The sequence below is a fragment of the Chrysoperla carnea genome, chromosome 2, assembly GCF_905475395.1.
Source record: "Chrysoperla carnea chromosome 2, inChrCarn1.1, whole genome shotgun sequence".
In the NCBI taxonomy this organism is placed as follows: Eukaryota; Metazoa; Arthropoda; class Insecta; order Neuroptera; family Chrysopidae; genus Chrysoperla; species Chrysoperla carnea.
This window is the reverse complement of record NC_058338.1, coordinates 57,460,250-57,480,694: the sequence shown is the minus strand read 5'-3', so window position 1 is coordinate 57,480,694 and position 20,445 is coordinate 57,460,250. Positions and strand designations below refer to the sequence as shown.

The 20,445-nt window shown below is 28.2% G+C and overlaps 3 protein-coding genes across 15 annotated transcripts in view; 2 read left to right on the top strand and 1 right to left on the bottom strand.

Moving 5' to 3' along the window:
• LOC123294299 (collagen alpha chain CG42342) overlaps positions 1 to 20,445 on the bottom strand; it is a 635,738-nt gene that overhangs the window by 42,903 nt on the left and 572,390 nt on the right. For 9 of the 11 annotated variants that reach the window (XM_044875433.1, XM_044875440.1, XM_044875437.1 and 6 more), the window contains exons 2-3: positions 17,861 to 17,940; positions 15,900 to 15,935 (exon numbers count right to left, since the gene is read on the bottom strand). In XM_044875433.1, coding sequence (XP_044731368.1) covers positions 15,900 to 15,935; positions 17,861 to 17,940 — 116 coding nt within the window. The remainder of the gene's footprint in view (positions 1 to 15,899; positions 15,936 to 17,860; positions 17,941 to 20,445) is intronic. The other 2 variants (XM_044875434.1, XM_044875441.1) reach the window with 1 other exon arrangement.
• LOC123294304 (cytochrome P450 6k1-like) lies at positions 4,571 to 7,710 on the top strand. Of its 2 annotated transcripts, XM_044875451.1 has the most exons (6): positions 4,571 to 4,682; positions 5,288 to 6,233; positions 6,731 to 6,952; positions 7,015 to 7,266; positions 7,526 to 7,541; positions 7,628 to 7,710. In XM_044875451.1, the coding sequence occupies exons 2-6, from the start codon at positions 5,315 to 5,317 to the stop codon at positions 7,650 to 7,652; spliced, it is 1,434 nt and encodes a 477-aa protein (XP_044731386.1). In that variant the 5' UTR covers positions 4,571 to 4,682; positions 5,288 to 5,314; the 3' UTR covers positions 7,653 to 7,710. The 2 variants fall into 2 exon arrangements, with proteins under 2 accessions (XP_044731386.1, XP_044731384.1); XM_044875449.1 differs by having other exon boundaries at positions 7,526 to 7,710.
• Positions 11,298 to 14,501, top strand: LOC123294305 (cytochrome P450 6k1-like). Of its 2 annotated transcripts, none has more exons than XM_044875453.1 (5): positions 11,298 to 11,492; positions 11,837 to 12,774; positions 13,154 to 13,375; positions 13,439 to 13,690; positions 14,234 to 14,501. In XM_044875453.1, exons 2-5 carry the CDS (start codon positions 11,856 to 11,858, stop codon positions 14,404 to 14,406), a joined length of 1,566 nt encoding a protein of 521 aa, XP_044731388.1. In that variant the 5' UTR covers positions 11,298 to 11,492; positions 11,837 to 11,855; the 3' UTR covers positions 14,407 to 14,501. The 2 variants fall into 2 exon arrangements, with proteins under 2 accessions (XP_044731388.1, XP_044731387.1); XM_044875452.1 differs by having other exon boundaries at positions 11,827 to 12,774.

Genomic DNA, 20,445 nt, shown 5'->3' with positions numbered 1-20,445 from the left:
ATGGTTCTTATACCACGATATTTGTTTGCTGGTTACCTAGGAAACTAAATCGATTTAATCGATTCAGGTTGCCATAAATTTTGAGAAAATGCAAAATTATTTTTATAACTATCAATTTGTATTTTTTGTCGAAAATTTATATTTTATCATTTAAAAAATTGAGTTGTGAAAGTTATCAGAAGTTAAAGATAATTTAAAGTAAGTACAATGCAATTTTTATGTTATGTCATAATAAATATACTAATCAAACCAAACGTAATGAACTCACATATTGGGTTGACTACTAAATCAGAATTATGTCTTTTTTAAACTTATACTACAATTATTTCATACAGTGAAAATTAAAAGTAGCTATAAAATTAAGTTCTTTAAAGAATCAAACAAGTATTTATTATTACAGTTACCTACGTGCAAGAAAGAGATCTTCGAACTATTTTAAGCAAGTTTGCGGAAACTATTTTCAATACGGTGATTGAAAAATTTTTTTCAACAGTAATTATAGATTTCTTTTTCTTATTTAAAGTGTCAATGTTCGAGATGACTATACAAAAATCACAAATGGTGACTTAAACATTTTTGTTTGTTTGTAATGATTTATTTTCATATATCATGAATAAATAATGAAGCACCTTTTGTTATTAAATAAGCTATCCTTTTTTTCTATGATAAAAACAGATGAAAAGCATATTTAAATTTGAATTTCTCAGAAATTATTATTTGATAATTTGTAAGCAATAAAAATATTCTTGATTTTAATGACCACAAGACAAACCATATTTAAAATATTAATGCTTAATCATAAACTGATTAATTTATAGACGAAAGGCCTTGAATAAATCATTTTAAGAAAGATAAAATAAAACAAATTTTTTCATTGACTTGATTATTAAATCTGCTAAATCATTTTTACATATATTATGTGAAAAAAAATTATTAAGAGTAGTCGAGACGCTCAAGAGACCCCGTGGCCAATTGGGGTTGCCGATTTTCCAGGTTTTTTCTGTGTATTTGCCTTATGAATTCTAATTTCGACGGTATAAATGCCTTGACGGTAGAAATGTGGCAAAAAATCTGCTCAGACATTTAGAAAGACTAGAAAAAATAAGAAAATATTTCGGTAAAACTTAAGTTTTTAGAATAATGGTTGAGGTTTTACATTTCATAAAAAACACTTGGGTGAAGTCATTGATCTCAATAGACTACGAAAATTTCCGCGAAAAAAAAAAATCAATCAATATATTTACAATATAAAAATACATTGTAATACGATTAATTTTCGAGGCTCGCTAGGTAGAAACGGCATTGATTGAGCATTTTTTTTATAAGCATATTATTAAAAACAATATTTCTCGAATAATTTAAGCTTTTCGAAGTAAAAGTTTCCTAGCTTCCGAATAATAAATGGCCTAAATATGCACAAAAACCGAAATTTCAAACTTTACGAATAAGTCAAAGAATGTGCAAAAATTGTTTGTTTATAAAAAAAAATCAAATTTTCTATATTCCTAGAAAATTTGTCAATAATTTTTTTTGCGCGTTTTCACCTTCTAATTCAATTCAATTCTAATTCAAAGAAGGATACTAAAATATCAAGAAAAATCAGCCTGAATTCAGCGAAGTCATATTCGAATTGGCCATAAGAGCCACTCTAACGCTTTGACTATTGGTAGGCGTGTTTGATTACAGAGCATGGTAAGACAGAGAAAAAAATTAAATTACCGTTTTAATGACTTATCAGAATCTCTTATGTAATAAAAATTGTATACAAAAAATAACGAATTTTTTTTAAGGAATTTTACTTAGTAATGTAAGGTACATCAAAAGCGGATTGAAATGACCAATTGATTTCTCTTCTTTTAAAAGTAATAAATAGCTCCAAAGTGTAAACGAATTTTCATTTGACACAGCTAAAATAATTTCTAACCTATAAATATTGGAAATAAAAATGGAAATTTCAATCGATCAATCCGTACAGCTGTGCGACTAGAGACAGACTAAGATAATATATAAGAAGGTATTCCAATCCTGCAATGCATGATGGGAAATGTGTCAAGCGGTCGCGCCACCACGAGTGTGTCAGACACACTAGCCGGGTTATAAAGTCGTTTCATGCTAACTCATACTAATTATTATTTATTATTGTTATGGAAGGGTAAAAATAATTTTTTCTGACGCTGAATTATTATTAAAAAATAAATTTTATTATTTGAGGAGTTAGCATGAAACGACTTTATAACCCGGCTAGTGTGTCTGATTTGACACATTTCCCATCATGCATTGCAGGATTGGAATACCTTCTTATATATTATCTTAAGACAGACATAGAAGTACACTTGTATCAAAATTAAAACGCTTCTTTTGGAATGGTTAATACATAAATGGTTGCTCATCTTACGATAATCAAACAAAATTTAAAATGATAGTAGCTTATTAAAGTCAAAAATAATTTTTTTTACACCCAAAAGCTAATGGTTCATTATCAAATTAAAAGATAATCTATATTTGCAAATTCATTAACATACGTACATTAGTATTTCAGGGAAAAAATATTAATATCTAATAAATTGCAAGCATATGTTCTAATAATTAAATTTACATAGCTGTATTTTTGTCAAGTACCCCTTATCAGAAACCGGCACAAGTGCTTTACTACTGATGCACAGTAGGGAAAAGCGAACAAAATGATTGAAATTTTATGCCTATTGAGAATATCATTCAATTGACGGACCTAGAGCTCGCGCAACTTTGATTTGGCAAAGTTTCCCGCATGGTATGATTGATCCGCCAAGCAAGTCTAAAAAAAGTTAAGTGTAAAAAAACATTAATAACTTTGTCTTGACTAACTGACAGGCTGACTAACTGATGGATCAACGCACAGCCTAAACCACTGATCGAAGAGACATTAAACTTGGAGGATTAAAAACGGAGGAATTTGTATGAAACAACGTGATAAAGCAATCAATCTACTTCAAATTTTGCATAAACATTCTTTAACAGAATTGATTTATGACGTGTTTCGTGTTTACAAAGTTGGAAAAGTCCAGCGAAGCGCGCAGGATACGGCTAGTAATACATATAATGTCTTCAATTTCCTTGAGTCTGTTACTTTAGGAGATGACTGGATGGAATGATGGACAATAAGTGTTTACATTTATTAGGTAATTTATTTACATGGCCACTACCTTTTAAGATAATATTTACGAAAAGGTATGTCAGTGTTATTAATTTTTCTCAGTGACGTGTTATATTGTTTTCTTTTGGAATGTTTTTTTTGTTTCTTCATACTTGAAAATGCCCAGTATTAAAAAGTAGGGACAGCCCTTTACATAATAATTTTTAAACAAATTTCCGGCCAAATACATTGAAATTATTTGGAATTTTTAATTGCCGTTAATTGATTCTCTACACAAACACTGATATTTGGTGTACAAACTAGTGTCTTTTTTTGACAGAAATATACACCTACGGATAATTGATCTAGCCTTCATCTTTGAATTTGGGTTCTTTATGCCGTTGCTAAACCTGCACGTTGAGGTAATCACAAAGTTTTAAAAGCGAGAGCCTGTGATCTATCAGATAGACTCCTTTAAAAATAGTCAAATCGGACCATTTTGAAGAGTGCATATCTTTTTTATTCCACATACGCCACTGGTCATCTGTATTAAAGTTTGTAAACAAAATAAAAATAATTACTATCTCTAATTAAAATACTTGTTTTTGAGTATTATTATTATACAATTATTTACCTCTATTATTTACGAAGTGATGTAATACATACGCACGGGAGTTTAGTGGCCAAGTGTGAGGAATATTTTAGTACAGTGATATATATAGTGAATAAAATTATACACAGAAAAATCTTTAGAAGATCTTCGTTTCTATTTTGTTAAAGTTAATTGATCAAGAGTGTATACTGCTCAGTCGTTGGAACATGCACCACCTCTTTTTTAGTTGTTATCTTGTAGGAAACCCTAAGCTCGAACTGAAAACATAACTAAGAACATTCTCGATCAAATTAGCTCTCAAACAAACAAAAAAAATCAAATATGTTCATCCGTTTAGTAGCTCTGATGCCATAGACAGACACATAGATACAGAGACACGTTAAATTTATAACACCCCTCTTTGATAGTCGGGGGGTTACAAAAATCCGCTGTAAAAGATTGAAACGAGAAGAAATTTATTGAACTTAATTAGGTTAATTTGGCAATTTGGAATTTTTTTGAGAGTTCCGTGATCCGAAAAGATTGACTTTTAATAATAATTTCTTGAAAAATCTTAAACCTGTTACAAATAAAAATTGGTAGGTTTGAAGGACAGGTTTTAATTTATGATGTGGTTTTATTTAACCTTGAGTTTCAAAACAAAACCAAAGTTAGTTAACATCTGCTCGATTATCGTAAAGCGTAAAAAAAAGGGCTATGATATAAAAAACTTCAACAATGATTTGTCTTTTAGTGTATTATAACTTGGAACTTGTCCCTTGTATGTTTTTGATGATACGTAGGTATTCATAAGCAAGAGATAATAATGATATGATGATGAATTGTATTTATTATTCAAGTCAAGAGCAGATATTGCCATTGCTAATTTGACATTGTGCGGACATGAAAGGGAAATTTTATGGTATCAGTTCAAATATTTACATTACTTATAATTGTTGAAGTATTCTTCTTGTTCCGGTATGTTATTACTAATTTTATTGTTGTGTTAGTCTTAGAGTACTCTTAAACTGCAAGAATGGCTTATCATGTTCAACAATCAATACTGTATTTTAAATAATCAAGTAACTTTTCATACTTATCGCTGGCCGATTTTCAGTCATCATGTGCCTGTCCGTTCTCACCTTGTGATGTATACTAATTTACATACGAATATTTTTACTTTCCGGTGTAAAGAAAGAAAGTATCATTTTGAGCATCCATGAAACCATTTTGAATAGTTTCAGCGTGATGCTTTTACGGGGTATCTGTACATATTGTGCTTAACTCAAAAACTACTAGCCGTAAAATGTTTTGGATTTAAAATTCTATCTTTCTGTGCTTTTTTCAAAAATTTTTTCATTTTCAAATTTCATTAAAATTATCCGATCTATTCCTTGAATGGATCCATTTTAACAGGGTTGTTCAATAAGAGATATTTTGTCCAAAAAGGTATTACCGCTTAAATAGAAGAAACACTTTGTCCAAAAAGATGTTACCACCTATTGCAAATTTTGAAAAAAAAAATCATTTATAATATTTTTTTATTTAAGAATTTTAATAATAATTATTTTATTATTTTTTAGAAATTAAAAAATTATTATTGCATCAAAATGGCATTGGTTACATCAAGTTGGTTTACTGATATTTTAACATTATTAATTGTTACTTTGTCAATTGTGTATTATTTTTTAACTTCAACATATAATTATTGGAAGAATAAGAATATACCATACGAGAAACCCACACTAATATTCGGCAACTTTTATAATGCGGTGACATTTCAACAAAACATTACTGATTTTTTCGCAGACCAATATAGAAAGACAAAAGAAAAATTTTTTGGTTTATATATATTCCGAAGACCATATTTGTTAATACGTGATCCAGAATTAGCAAAATACGTTTTGATAAAAGATTTTAATAATTTTATACCACGAACATCAGCACCCACCTATAAAGATGATCCTTTGGGTGAATATAACTTATTTTCGATGAAAAGTACTCATGATTGGCGTTTTATAAGATCAAAATTATCACCAATATTTAGTTCTGGTAAATTACGTAATATGTTTCCTCTTGTCAATGAAAATGGTGAAAATTTAAATGGCTATCTGAAAAATCATGTCTTTGAAACACTGGAAGGAAAATCCGTTTGTCAAAACTATACAACAGATGCGATTGTATCGACTGTAATGGGACTAAGTGTAAACTCATTTAAAGATGAAGAAACTGAATTTGATCGAATTTCCAAAGGTCTTTTTACAGTTACATTACGGCGTGCAACTGAGTTAATGTTTTTCTTTTTTGTACCATTTTTATCTCGATTATTACGATTAAAAGTATTTAGTGAAATGGGTAGTCAATTCTACCGAAATCTATTTTGGAGTGCGGTTAAAATGCGACAAGATAATAATATAAAACGTCCTGATTTGATTGATGCTTTAATAACGTTAAAAAATTATGGCACTATTGAAGATGCGGATAATAAAGAACAAAAAAAAGAAGTTGTCAGCAATCCATCTCAATTGAGTAAGATTAATACACAATATTTTTAATTATACAAAGATCGTTTCATAAAAAGATTTTCAAGTTAAATATTCAATGTTTAAAATCTCTGATGTTTAGTTTTTTGAAAAGATAAAAATCTTCTTTTTTGATGTATTTAACAATAGCATAACTTCATTACTTTTTGTTTTTGTTAAGTTTTAATCATGCATACGATATTTATTTACATCATGGTCTCTCGATTATAATTGATGTTTTTTAATATGATACATACAGCGTAAACTAAATATTGACAAATATCTTGTCTAGTAATCTTAATTTTTTCAATTCTCTTTAATTAAGCATAACTTCATTTTAGTACGTAGGTTTAATGAGGAAGATAAATAAATATTATTTTTATGGTTAAGTGTAGGTAATCTGTTCCAAAAATTTTATATGATGTTTATGTATATGGTTAAAAGTTTACATGAAAATTTTTTAAAAACCCAATTTCTAATCATTTTCAATTTATTTCTGAACAGAATTGGATGGTGATGTCTTGGTAGCACAAATTGCTTTATTTTATGCGGCTGGTTTGAATACATCTTCAGCTGCCATGTCATTTACTTGTTATTCATTATCATACAATCCAGAAATACAGATTAAATTACGTAAAGAAATTCAAACAGTATTGGCTCGAAACGGAGGAAAATTAACTTACGAAAGTGTATTTGAAATGAAATATTTAGATTGTTGTTTTAAAGGTATAATATTTACAAAATTGTCATAAAACGCGGTCAGATTAAGCAACTAAAATTTTTTTTAGAAACATTGCGGTTGTATCCATCATTAGGATATTTAGATCGAGAAGCATTGGATACATATACATTTCCTGGTACAAATTTGACAATTGAAAAAGGTACACCGGTTATAATATCCTTAGCTGGTATGCAAAAAGATCCTCAGTATTTTAAAAATCCTGACGTTTATGATCCGGAACGATTCAATGATGAAAACAAAGATAAAATCCCACCGTACGTTTTCATGCCATTCGGCGATGGACCTCGTAATTGTATAGGTGAGTTACATAAATTTGTCATAATATATTTATCACCATTAGCAATCTAGAAATTCTTTTCGTTGCTTTCTTCAATTGAATTTAATTATTTGCCTTTCTTCAATTGAATTTAACCCACACACATAGCGGTCAAACTTATAACACCCCTTTTTTAAGCTCGGGGGTTAAAAACCCGATTTCATATATCTACACGTTTAACAGATTCCGGAACACAATTATTTTTGTTGTTGAAATTTTAACTATTATTATTTTTTCACAGGTGCACGTTTAGGTCAATTAATAACTAAAGTTGGATTAATCAACATTTTAAAAGATTATGAAGTTGTTACTGTTGCTAGCAAACCTTTATTAGAATTGAATCCGAAAGCATTCTTTACAGAAGCTAAAGGAGGTATTTCTCTTCAATTTAAGCCGGGAACTGTTTATGTATAATAATAAAATTAAGATCTCTTATAATATAATTATTAATTAATTTTTTTATTTTATGTATTTTTATTTTATTATGTTTTTTAATAAATCTTTTTTATAATATGAAGACTCATGATTTTTATACCCTGTGTATATGAAATATGTATCAAAATTCAAAATACATTAATTTTAGTCCCAACTTCGTAACGCTTAGAAATATGATGTTACATACAAAATTTTGGTAAAGCTATTCATAAAATAATTAAATTGGTTCAGTTTCGGTCCGTCTAACATCACGAGCACTCGAATATGAAGACATATCATGCTGAAAATTTTTATAGCGTGCTCAGGACATAAAAAGTGAGGTTGAATTCGAAAATGAGCAAAATAGGAAAATTAAGTCTTGGGTTCCTATGATCTACCTTTCAAACTGTTAGAGATATAATATAAAAAGCTAAAAAACTGTTCCTTATAAAAAAATTAACAAATTTTATTTGAAACATTTTTTCTTAAATATAATTGTTTTTCCGTGAGGGTGCAAATTAGGGCAAAATTAGGGTATACATTTTCTCCAAAGCTATAAAAGATATAGAGTTACAATTTTGTAGGTTGGTCAACTAGTGAGTCTTATAAAAGATTTTCGAAAAAAAAAAAATAAAACCAAAAGCTTTCTGTGATAAATTTTGAAAATTAAATCAAATGGAGGCCGAAAGGCAGCTATGAATTTGTTCCATTAATAGCTTTTTCCACGTAAAAAAACACCCAAATACATAAATTAAAATAGTAAAATTTAAAACTCGACTCATAATTATTTGATTAGTTTATGTAAATAACTGTTAAAAATTAAGTCCTAAAAATAAACAAATTTTTTCATAGCTAAGATAATTAATTCAGTTAATTGCTTAATCATTCTTGAAAGATATAATTAACTACTTAAATTTAAATATCAGGACGCATGCACGAGTATTAAACATTGTAAGATTTGAAAATATTATTATAGTTTGAATGACAAATCAGATTTTCCTTATGAAGATATATAATTAATTCAATTAATTGCTAAATCATTCTTTAGACATATAGTTTACTGCTTAAGTATAAATATCAGGAGGTATGAATGATTATTGAACATTGTCAGACTAAAAAAAAAATTATTATACTTTGAATGACAAATGAGATTTTCTATATGCAGATATTAATTATCATCAGAAATAATTTGGTATCAATTACGTTGAAAGTGCAGTTTTATAGAATATTCAAAATAAGCCTACGGGCTCCACTAAAAAAGTTACCACAAAAAAGTTAAGGAAAAAAAATTTTTTTGTACATCTGACTTTTTTACATAAGGAATAAAATTATATTTTATGCAATAAAGCCATAAAATAAAATAGTAATACTAATAGTAAGCGTAATTGAACTGTTTTCTTTTTTTTTAATACAGAAAGTACATAACAGTTTCGGCACAATGACGTCAATGAAATCTTTAATATACCGTTTAAGTGATATTCGAAAAATGTATCTAAAATATGTCTTCTATTAGAAGATATCACTATTTATTTTTAATTATTTAATTAAATATTTCTATTTATAATCTACTAGCTTGATACCCGAACGCTTCACTTGGCTTAAAAGTATAAACCACCGTTTTATAGTTTCCATTTCTCTTGATCTCACTTATCCAACTTCCATAACACTCAAAGGAATTGTTTTACACAGCTAAATTATGCACAGTTTTCAATTTTTTTTAAGTTTAAGAGTTTATCAGAAAACATAAATTAAATTTTTACAGAAATTTTTAATTTAGGTAAAAAATGATGATCATTGGTGGATCAGTAAAATGTCAAATTTAATTTAATATATTTAATTTTTTTTTTTAAATATATCTTTATAAATTATAGCTCATGTGTTATTCTGATGTATGAACTATATTGTTTTACAAACTCATTCAAATCCATTCGGTAGCTTTTGCTTGAAAGCGCAACAAACAAACAAACATGCTTACTTTCACATTCATAATATAATAGGGATAGGGATTGGATCACAATCACAAATAGGTTCGTTTTGTTGCTATTAGAAAAAAATAGCCTAAACCTTGGCTTTGAAGGCTATTACAAATTTGTCTTCTGCTAAATGTAAAACTAATATGTCCAGGATTCTATTCAGATGAAATTTTTAGTTAAAAAGTTCTCTTAGTATACTCGTTTTAAATGTTTCTGGTACGCCACTGATTGTTTTTCTTTATTTTTAGTACGTAAAATGAAAATAATAATAACTTATTAAAATACTTGCATTAGAACAGAGTATTTTTATTTATCTTTAATATTTATCTAAAACTTTAAGTAGTTGTGTAATCTATACGCATGGGAGTTCATTGGAGCAAGTGTGAGATACACAAGAGAAGACAGCTTTTGTTTTATATTTTGTATACTTGTTTATTAAGTTTGTATCATCGTTTTCACTATGAAACAGTTGAGTGAGATACGAAACTTAACTCGCGCGCGCGGTTGAAGTCACTATTGACAATTGATCATGTTGTCCAAAGTCCAAATCAATATTTTATTCCCCTAAGTAATTATTCTTCTGAGAGAAATGATACTCGTCGTTAATTTGATTTCACCAAAATTATAACCAACTAGCATATCTGCCAGGAGAATAATTATGATTAACTAATTTATACTGATTTTATATGAGTTCTCATTAATTATGTCTGATAATTTGATATTCATCATAATTGGTTGTCGTTTTGACATATGGACAAGGCAACAAACTTACTTTTTTCTGCTACCACATTGCATTTGTTAATTTTTTGAAATGGACTTTCGATTCAACAATCCTTTTCTAGCACTTTATACAAAAATATTACTACCTTTTGAAACTATGTTCCTTATCGCCCGAATTTTGAGAAAACGCAAAAAAAAGTGGATAAACAAATTAAAAAATTCATTGAGTTGAAAAAATTGCATTCGTGTCTAGAACTCGAATAGCCAAATTGGTAGGGCGCTTGACATGAATCCAAGAAGCCCGGGTTCGAGTGTATTTTTTTTGAATTCTCTTTAATTAAAATGCAAAAATCTTTTTATAATCGTCAATTTGCATTTTTTGTAAAATTTTATGTTTCATTATTTAAAAAAATTGAGTTGTGAAAGTTATCAGAAGCTAAAGCTAACAGAGATAATTTAAAGTAAGTAAATAATAAGTAAAGTAATGAAATTTTTATATGATGTCAAAATAAATATCCTAATCAAATCAAACGTAACGTACTCACATGTTGGGTTGACTACTAAATCAGAAGTATGTTTTTTTAAAGTAATACTACAATTATTTCATACAGAAAAAAATAAAAGTAGCTTTATAATTGAATTCTTTAAAGAATTGAACAAGTATTTGATTTCTAAAATTAATACCTTAAATTTTCAGAAAAATATCTTGTAAATTAAAAAAATAAGCGCTACATTAATAATGTACGAAGGTAGGAAAGGAATGTAGTTCCTAATAGGTGGCCCACGACACCTCCCGATCTTTTATATTTATTCTGACGAAGCGAAGTTAAAAGACGAGAACTTGGTTCCTTTTTTGATTAATAATATATTTATAGACAAGATAAAACTATCTGATGGAATGTTACAATAATTATTTTATGTTCAATACAGCAACAGTAAATATAAGTTATCAATGCACGGCGCGGAGTCAATGTCATGATACTAAAACTGCATAGAAATGGGTGATAAATATTGTGTATAACTTATACTTCTTTTTCTATTGTTTTAAAACATTTTTTAATAATTATATGGTAAATTAGTCAAGGGTTTATGTTAAATACGGTAAGTAACTAACTTATTTCTCTCATTACTAAGGAATAATTTGTGTATATCTAAACTTAAAATGTAAAGTTAAAGTCTTGAGGCGAAACTAGTTTAATAAATATCTCCACGACCTTTTATACCTGGTAAAACAGAAGTCAATTTCAACATTTAATTGTAATCCGATCAGTAAGGAGCTCAACAAAGCCGATGCGAAACCGCCTGCTTAATTCGAAACGTGAAATTTTCGCGTCATAAAAATAATAACGTGAATAGTTTCTTAGTTCGAAATATGCGGTGTTTGACAGAACTTAATTTTTTTATATTTGAATAATTCAAATTTCTTATTTTTTAGGCATTTAAAGTGAAGAAAAAATTATCAAAATGGCATTAATTACATCAAGTTGGCTTACTGATATTTTAACAATAATTATTGTTGCTTTATCATTTTTGTATTTTTATTTGACGTCAACATATAATTACTGGAAGAATAAGAATATACCATACGAGAGGCCTACACTGTTATTCGGTAACTTTTATAATGCAATAGCATTTAAACAAAACATTACCGATTATTTCGCAGACCGATATAAAATGACAAAAGAAAAGTTTTTTGGTTTGTATGTATTTCGAAGACCATATTTGTTAATACGTGATCCAGAATTAGCAAAATTCGTCTTAATTAAAGATTTCAATAATTTTGTACCACGAACAACAGCACCCACCCATAAAGATGATCCCATGGGCCAATATAATTTGTTTTCGATGAAGAACAATAATGATTGGCGTTTTATCAGATCAAAATTATCACCAATATTTAGTTCTGGTAAATTACGTAATACGTTTCCACTTATCAATGAAATTGGTGAATATTTAAATGGATATCTGAAAAATCATGTCTTTGAAACACTGGAAGGAAAATCAGTTTGTCGAAAATATACATCAGATGTGATTGTTTCAACTGTATTTGGAATTAGTACAAACTCATTCACGGATGAAGAAACTGAATTTGAAAAACTTTCCAAAACTGTTTTTACATTTACATTACGACGTGCATATGAATTGATGTTTTTCTTTTTTGTTCCAACTGTATCTAGATTATTTCGATTAAAAGTATTTAGCGAAGAAGGTACAGAATTTTTTCGAAATATTTTCTGGAGTGCGGTTAAAATGCGAGATGAGCATAATATAAAGCGACCTGATTTGATTGATGCTTTGATTACGTTAAAAAATTATGGTACTATTGAAGATCCAGATAATAAAGAAAATAGTAAAGAAGTTGTCAGCAATCCATCTCAACTAAGTAAGAATAATCGAACAATCACTTAATCGAAATTAAATAGCATTTGCATATAAAGTCTAATTTGTAAAAAGAGTAACAAGGGTGTGTTTCAATTTCTCACGTAAATTTAATGGGGAAGTTTCTTTATTTGACAAAATAAGAAGTCAAGAAATAAAATATTCATCTGCAATAATCACAAAATGGATTATTTATACAGATGAGTGTTTGAAGAGAATTCTCGAAAAATAATGTTCCACTTCCGACTGATGATGTGAACTGAACTTAACTCCCCGAATGATAAAATTTTATTAGTTTATATCTACAAATTAATTGAATAGTAGAATTTCAATGGAATTTTTTTACCAAATGTTGTTCTTATCGCTAAAAATGTTTTTCATAGAATTGGATGGCGATGTATTAGTGGCACAAATAGCCTTATTTTATGCGGCTGGATTGGATACGTCTTCAAATGCTATGTCTTTTACTTGCTATTCATTATCCTACAACCCGGAAATACAGATTAAATTACGTAAAGAAATTCAATCAGTATTGGCTCGAAATGGAGGAGAGTTATCGTATGATAGCTTGTCAGAAATGAAATTTTTAGATTGCTGTATTAGAGGTATAAATACTATCCAAATTATGAGCTAATGCGATCAGATTAATCAAGTAAAATTTTTTTTAGAAACATTACGGTTGTATCCTTCTTTAGGATATTTAGATCGAGAAGCAATTGATACATATACGTTTCCTGGTACAAATCTTACAATTGAAAAAGGAACACCGGTCATAATTTCATTAGCTGGCATGCAAAAAGATCCAGAATATATTGAAAATCCTGATGTTTATGATCCGGAAAGATTCAGTGATGAAAACAAAGATAAAATTACACCTTATGTTTTTATGCCATTCGGTGAAGGACCACGAAGTTGTATAGGTAAGGTAGCAATATCCATTATCTTTACTTTAGGCATACTACCTACTATAGCTTTAAGGGAATTATTATCCCGACGACGGCGAGGGTTATGTGTTTGACCGCTATGTATGTATGTAAGTATGCATCTTCATCTGTTCCCTCATAACTTCTACACTTTTTATACTACATTATTTGAAAGCGTCTTGATCATCCGCTGGTTATATGCTTATATATATATATATATAATAATAATAATTAAAATCGTCGTTACAGTCGTGTGTAGAAGACCGTAGAGTGTAGTTCAGATGAAAATATTTTCTTGCTTTTATACTGTTTAGAGCGTGACGGGGTTTGAGTTTTTGAACTTTGTTTTTATGCAGAAAGGGAATGATTATAAAATAATACAATATGTCATTAATGTTTTTAGGGTCAAAGTTAACTAAATTCACTACTCTATTTCTTTTTAAAAATTTGTTGCCAAATGAAAAAAAACTCCATTATTCAATTTTGGTTCAACCAAATTCAAACTAAGGTTATTTTTTCAATATCGTTTTCTTTTTATAGGTGCACGTTTCGGGATGTTAACGACGAAAATAGGACTAATCAATATTTTGAAAGATTATGAAGTAATTACAGTTGATAGTAAACCTCCATTAGAATTGGATCCAAGAGCATTCTTTACAGCACCCAAAGGAGGCATTTTTATTAAATTTAAACCGGGTACTGTTTATGAGTAATATAGTAATTTTGGTATTTTATAATATTTTTATATTTTTTTAATAAACTTTTTTCTTTTTTTTTTTTTAAATAAATTTGATTTTACCTCAAAGGATCAAAGGTAATACGACCTTACTCTTCCTAAACTGTTCTATAGAATATAAATGACAAACAGTGGTTTCAAGTTATATACACAGAAAAAAAGTAGTCCTAGACAAATTTTTCTTTAGAATAAAAATCTATTTTCTTGTAATAAAAAGGAAGAAAATAGCATTTTGTTTGTTTAAAAATAATAATTAATAAAAATTTCAAGAAAACCTCGACATAATCAGGTCTGATCGATTCGTTTGTGGCATCGTAGCTACAAAGGGACTAACTGATTTTGATGTTTTCGTATTTTTTTGAAAGAAAATTAGATCGAGAGTGTTCTTGGCTATTTCAAAAAAACCTGGTCATCCGACAGAAGATCATCACTTCTTTTGTAGTTGTAATCGGGTACAGAATCATAACCTCGCTCTTGAACATATTTATAAACACTCAATTAAATTACATTTCAAATTAAAAAAAAATCAAAATCGGTTCAGTCGTTTAGGAGCTCCGATACACTGACACACGGATACACAAACAGGTTAAACTTATAATATCCCTCTTTTTAGTCGATGGTTGAAAATAATCCTTTTAATATTATTTAGCCAATAAAATCTTTTTACTGTGTAGAAACTATGAAGACATATAAATTGATAGCAGATCTTTGCTTTTCTCTCATTAGAATTCAAAACAAAAAACATTAATTAAGTCTTGGTTCAACATACATTTTGGCAATATATTTGACTAATAGGTTGTTGGCAGGATTGTGCCGAGAAACAGTTCATTTTCTCTGAAAAGATTCTCATAACTCTTTTCCAATCCACGTGGAAAATTTAAATTGTTTTACAAGTTCAAAATTGATGAATTTCGGGTTCGTAATATGTCTGTTACTATTTAAAAAAATTTTCCAAATTTTAAGTGGCTCGACAGACGTATTTGGTTTTCTATTTTTGGATAACGTTCAATATTTGGTTTTCTATTATTTGAATAACGCCCAATTTGAAGCTTGTGGCATAATTGAATTTTGCCACAAGCTTGAATTTTTCCCGGCGCTCAGAAAGGGAATTTACCCATTATGACAATTCATTAAAAGAAAAAAATTTATTAGACGCGATCTTCAAAATTACCAAAACGTATACGGGTTCCTTCGAAGCTTAAACTGTGAGACTGCTGTCAATTACGCGCCCTTAGTGAATTTAAATTCTGAGAATAGAAACAATGCAATAAATAATGGGTATATGTACAGAGAAAATGGAATGAACGATGACTGCAAATATGACAATCTAATCATGAATATACAAATTAACAAAATTAAAGCTAAGATATACAGCGCAAAATAGCGAAGAATGGATACGAAGAATATCATTGAGAAGAACTAGATTGATAATAAAATGTATGAAAAGGAAAAAAAATTAATTTATAATACCGGAAATCCATTCTTTCCAGCAGGACCAGTTGTGCCCTGGAAGAGACCGGAAACAAAAAGAAAAACTATAATGTAGAACAAACTACCTCTCTTTACCCATTTTGATTTTATCGTGGATTGTACTTGTTATGTTGTTATAATATGTTTGTTATTTTGTTCTGATTCTGCTGCATTATTTCGCGTGATGTTGCGATGGTATCATATGTGTCACATTGTGTCACATTATTATCTCCATAGACTAGATGGTACGGGCACGTATTTCGAAGTGAATTTGGGTAGAATTTTATGAACCGTGAGCCCAAAATAAAGTGGAATTTCTATGATGATGAGGTCTGCTGTTGTGAGGATTGTTAGAAGTAAGTTTGGTACCTGTTAAAGAAAAATGACGATCGAATGTCGAATTTATTGAAATCTAGTTTTTTTAATTGTGTTTTTAACGAAACTTTATGTCTTCCGAATGTGTTAAAGAAAAATATTAACAACATCCACTAAACTTTTCCACCTTTTTGACATTTTCAAATTGTCAATAATCATAGACAAAAAAAAAAATCGTTGAAAAACTCGATTTCCATAAATTGGCACTCAAGTTACAAGTTAAGACCTTATTTTTCTATAATACCAAATTCATCTTTATTAGTCCTTCAAACAGCAGACAAACATAATCATATGAAATTTTGCTTTATTATGGGCTCACGGTCTAAAAAAAAGTCCTAATGTTTGTCAAAATTACCTTACCATTCACGTGCACCTGTTCAAATTTATTGGATTTTAATACTAAGACTCTATCTAGCGATAATAGAAAAAAATATAGTTTACTACGTTAATAAAGACATATTATTTAACAGAAATGTTTGCCTAAAATATTGTAAACCGTATGCGCATACCATATACGTATAAAAAAGGTAAACGTATTAATTTTTACAACGTAAATTTTGTTAAAGAATTATTTAAAACATAAAAATAATTGTTTTTATTTTAATTTGGGTGATTAAAAAAGTAAATTGCGAGTTAAATTTTCATAAATTTCCAGATTGTAGTCAGGAAATAATTAAATGTAATAAATGAATTAAATGTATATGAAAACATTTAACCTAAAAATTTATAGTTCAAAATGTAAATCAAAACCAAAAATTATAAAATTTAAGGTCCTAAATTGGTATGAAAAAATAATATGTAAAAAATTTATATTACAACACAAACTACAAAGTTTATATAAAAAAGTAGGAAAACTATCGTAATTATAATAGATTCGGAGAAGTGAAGAAATGTGGTACAGCACATTTAATTGTATATTGAAGTAGGCATCTTCAGTCTTTTTATTCAATGAAAACATCAGCTGAGTGTTTAATTAAAGTATGATTTCCCTTTTTTTACACGTGGCGCTGACACCTTAGTGTTTAAACCGAATAGTTTAGGACATTAGAATGCTACTATGACATTGGTTAAACCATTTTGTCATGTTGTTAATATGTAAGAAAAATTTACGTCCAAAAGTGGATGAAAACCGAATAATTCGTTCATATTCGAATGATTATATCAAAAACCAAAGTTTCAAAAAACCATAATTTTCATTCAACTAATAATCATTTTGCTTAAGTTTTTTCGTTTGATAATATAGATTTTTATAATCAGTATGATTATATTTTTAACCGGATTCAGTAAGGATTAAGTTTCTGTTCAAACTCGCTTCGAATTTTGTGTCCTTATCATCTAGTCTATCATGTGTGAACACAATACAAACAACACATATTGGCGTTATTTTATATAAAAAAAAACCAAACAAACAAAATAAAACATAATAAAAAAATTGTTATCAAAACAAAATATAAAACACATATGTGCAAAAAATATTAACGTAAATTTTGTTATATCCTTAATGTTATTAGTTAAAAACAATGTTGTTAATTAAAAACAAAATTAAATTATTGTGAATTTTGAATTCGTTTTATTCGGAATCTTACCGGTGGTCCAGGTTCTCCGTTGTCACCTTTTTTGCCTTTTCTACCACGTTTTCCTGGTGGACCTGGAGGTCCTGGTGGCCCTAGAAAAAATGCAAAATTAATATTTGATTATTTTTAAGATTTATCTTAATTCTACAAATTTTAGTAATTTTGGTTAAATTTTAGAGATTTAAACGGGTCTAAAATAATGGATCTCATAGAAATTAGTAAGTATAGAATTATTAGAGAGTAGAAAAACATTGTAGGAGGTTTCTGTTTAGTAGAATAATTTAGGGGTGTATTTTTGAAAAAAATAGAAGAATACTAGAGAAGAAATATACAAAAGAAATTGAATTTAAGTAGATAATTTGCGGAGTAGAAATATTTTGCATTAGAAAAATAAAAAGTATAAAATTATTTTAAGGTTTTATAAAAAAGATATATTAGTTCCATTGTCTTCAAAGTGCATCCATCCTCTTTTAATGGAGGAAAAAGTGACAAAGACTAATTTCATTTCCAATTTAAGTTTCTTTAAATTTTCGAGACCATATTTGTGGTAAAAGACCAATCTTTGGTATATTAACTTCAATCTTGGCACATTTTCATGTTTTTCTGTTACTTTATATATCGAAATTAGCATTAATCTATTTATTCTATGTTTGAATAAAAAAAAGGGTAATAGAATCTGTTAATATTTAACAAACAGTAAATTGTTAGCGAAAAAATTAATTTTCGTTATAAGGATATTATGAAAAGGCAGTATTAGTCCGCGGGACAACACCCTTTTCGTTAAATGATGAATACAAACATGAAACTTCGTGAGGGCTATTTTTCAAATGAGCATGATGAAGTCATATTTAATCTATCTATTTGAAAAAAAACACAGCAGGAAATTTGTCGAATATTAAACTAAATATATAGATAACATTCATAATTATTAAACAATTCAGTAAAAGTGAACTATGTATTGAAAAACGTATGTATTGAAAAACAAAAAAACTGGCATTGTTCGAGATGGTAGGCAAGCTCATCGATGCATTATTTTTGTCGGACAAGATTTTTTATTGTTTATTAATTTTTAACGTTATCAAGTGGTTATAATGTCCAATAAATTTCCTATTGTGTTTTTCCAGATCGATAGCTTAAATATGGCGTTATCTTGCTCATTTAAAAACGCAGGATTTTCGAAAAAAGTCGTAGAGAAAAAGTTTGGTAGATTTTTGAAAAAGAAGCCATTCGCGAAGTCTCAAGTAGGTATTAATCTTTTAAAAAAGAGGGTGTTATCTCACGGAGTAATATTTCTGTGTCAAACCATAAATCTCTTATTAACTTCATTTGCTGTGTAAAAAATAAAGGTACAACAAAGCTTGAAAACTTATTATTTTAATAAAATATTATGATTTGTATTTTCTCAAACTGTAAAAAGTGTGTAAAAACTTCTAATTTTGTTCTCACATTTCAATTTTGAAGAAAAAAAAACTTCATTTCTAATTAAAAAGTTTTTTAAAGTAGGTAACTTATTATCTTAATTTAATTTTATATATAGAATAACTGTTATACACGTATACAAGGTGTTTGAAAACAATAGAAAAATATTTTGTGTTCAGAGTTTAAGTTTAGCAGTTCACTTTGAAAACGCGTAACTAGATTCAAATCAATCGATTTAAGAAGGGAGAGAAGATTAGCATGTATCTTATGGAGAGAAGATTATAGTATATATCTATATTGTATCTTCTTGTAAAGGTTCTTGAAAAATACATTTAAAAAATATGGTTGTTGCTCGGTTGATATGTTCATTGAAACAATAAGGACTACAAAAAAAAAAAAATTAAATCCTTACACCCAAAATTTTTTGTTTGTTTTATGCTTATGTTTCTGATCTATGTAAAATCGAAAGAGATCCATAAAAAAAAAAGAAGTAGGACAACATCCGCCACTTAATCGAAAATTACGAATTTATTTTATTATATCGTATGGTCTCGTTTCTTTCATCTTTTGAGGCATCCAAACTGCTCGAAACTGTACTGACCCGTCATTAAAAATTTAAAAAGTAATTTTATATAATAATAAAAATCCAGACCTATTTTAGCGGCCCTATAAAATCATAAACTTTTTAGAAATTGAATTTTATATTATAAAAGTCTCCTAGGAACCATAATTTTAAAGATATGTTAATTTTTATTTTAAGAAGGTTTAGTCCATATGGAAGAGTATTTGGAAGTTAATTTTACAATTTGGCTCTTAAACGATAATATCGTGATTTGATTCACAATACTTGATATATTTCTGTTGGGACATGCTATAATTATCTCTCCTTCCTATTTAAGCTAATTTTAAACAGATTTTTATATTTTATTATGTAAAATATTATTAAAAATTAAGCGTCTTAGACTTGGTTTTAAATATACACCGTGTTTAAAAATTTTGAGCTATTTTTCATGTTCTTGAGCACAAGATATACAAAAAAATTTTATATAAGTTTTTGTCTCTGAATTTGTTGTGTGAATATATATTTACTGATATATTTTGTATGCGACTGGATAAAATCTATGGCTTATTTCAGATTTATTGGGACGCTAAATAAGTTAAAGCGGATGTTTATGTTA

Coding starts and splice junctions, on each gene's coding strand:
- LOC123294305 (XM_044875453.1), top strand. CDS start 11,856: ATGGCATTAATTACATCAAGTTGGCTTACTGATATTTTAACAATAATT. Junction 12,775..13,153: donor CAGCAATCCATCTCAACTAA/GTAAGAATAATC, acceptor TGTTTTTCATAG/AATTGGATGGCGATGTATTA. Junction 13,376..13,438: donor TTTAGATTGCTGTATTAGAG/GTATAAATACTA, acceptor AATTTTTTTTAG/AAACATTACGGTTGTATCCT.
- LOC123294304 (XM_044875449.1), top strand. CDS start 5,315: ATGGCATTGGTTACATCAAGTTGGTTTACTGATATTTTAACATTATTA. Junction 6,234..6,730: donor CAGCAATCCATCTCAATTGA/GTAAGATTAATA, acceptor ATTTCTGAACAG/AATTGGATGGTGATGTCTTG. Junction 7,267..7,525: donor TGGACCTCGTAATTGTATAG/GTGAGTTACATA, acceptor ATTTTTTCACAG/GTGCACGTTTAGGTCAATTA.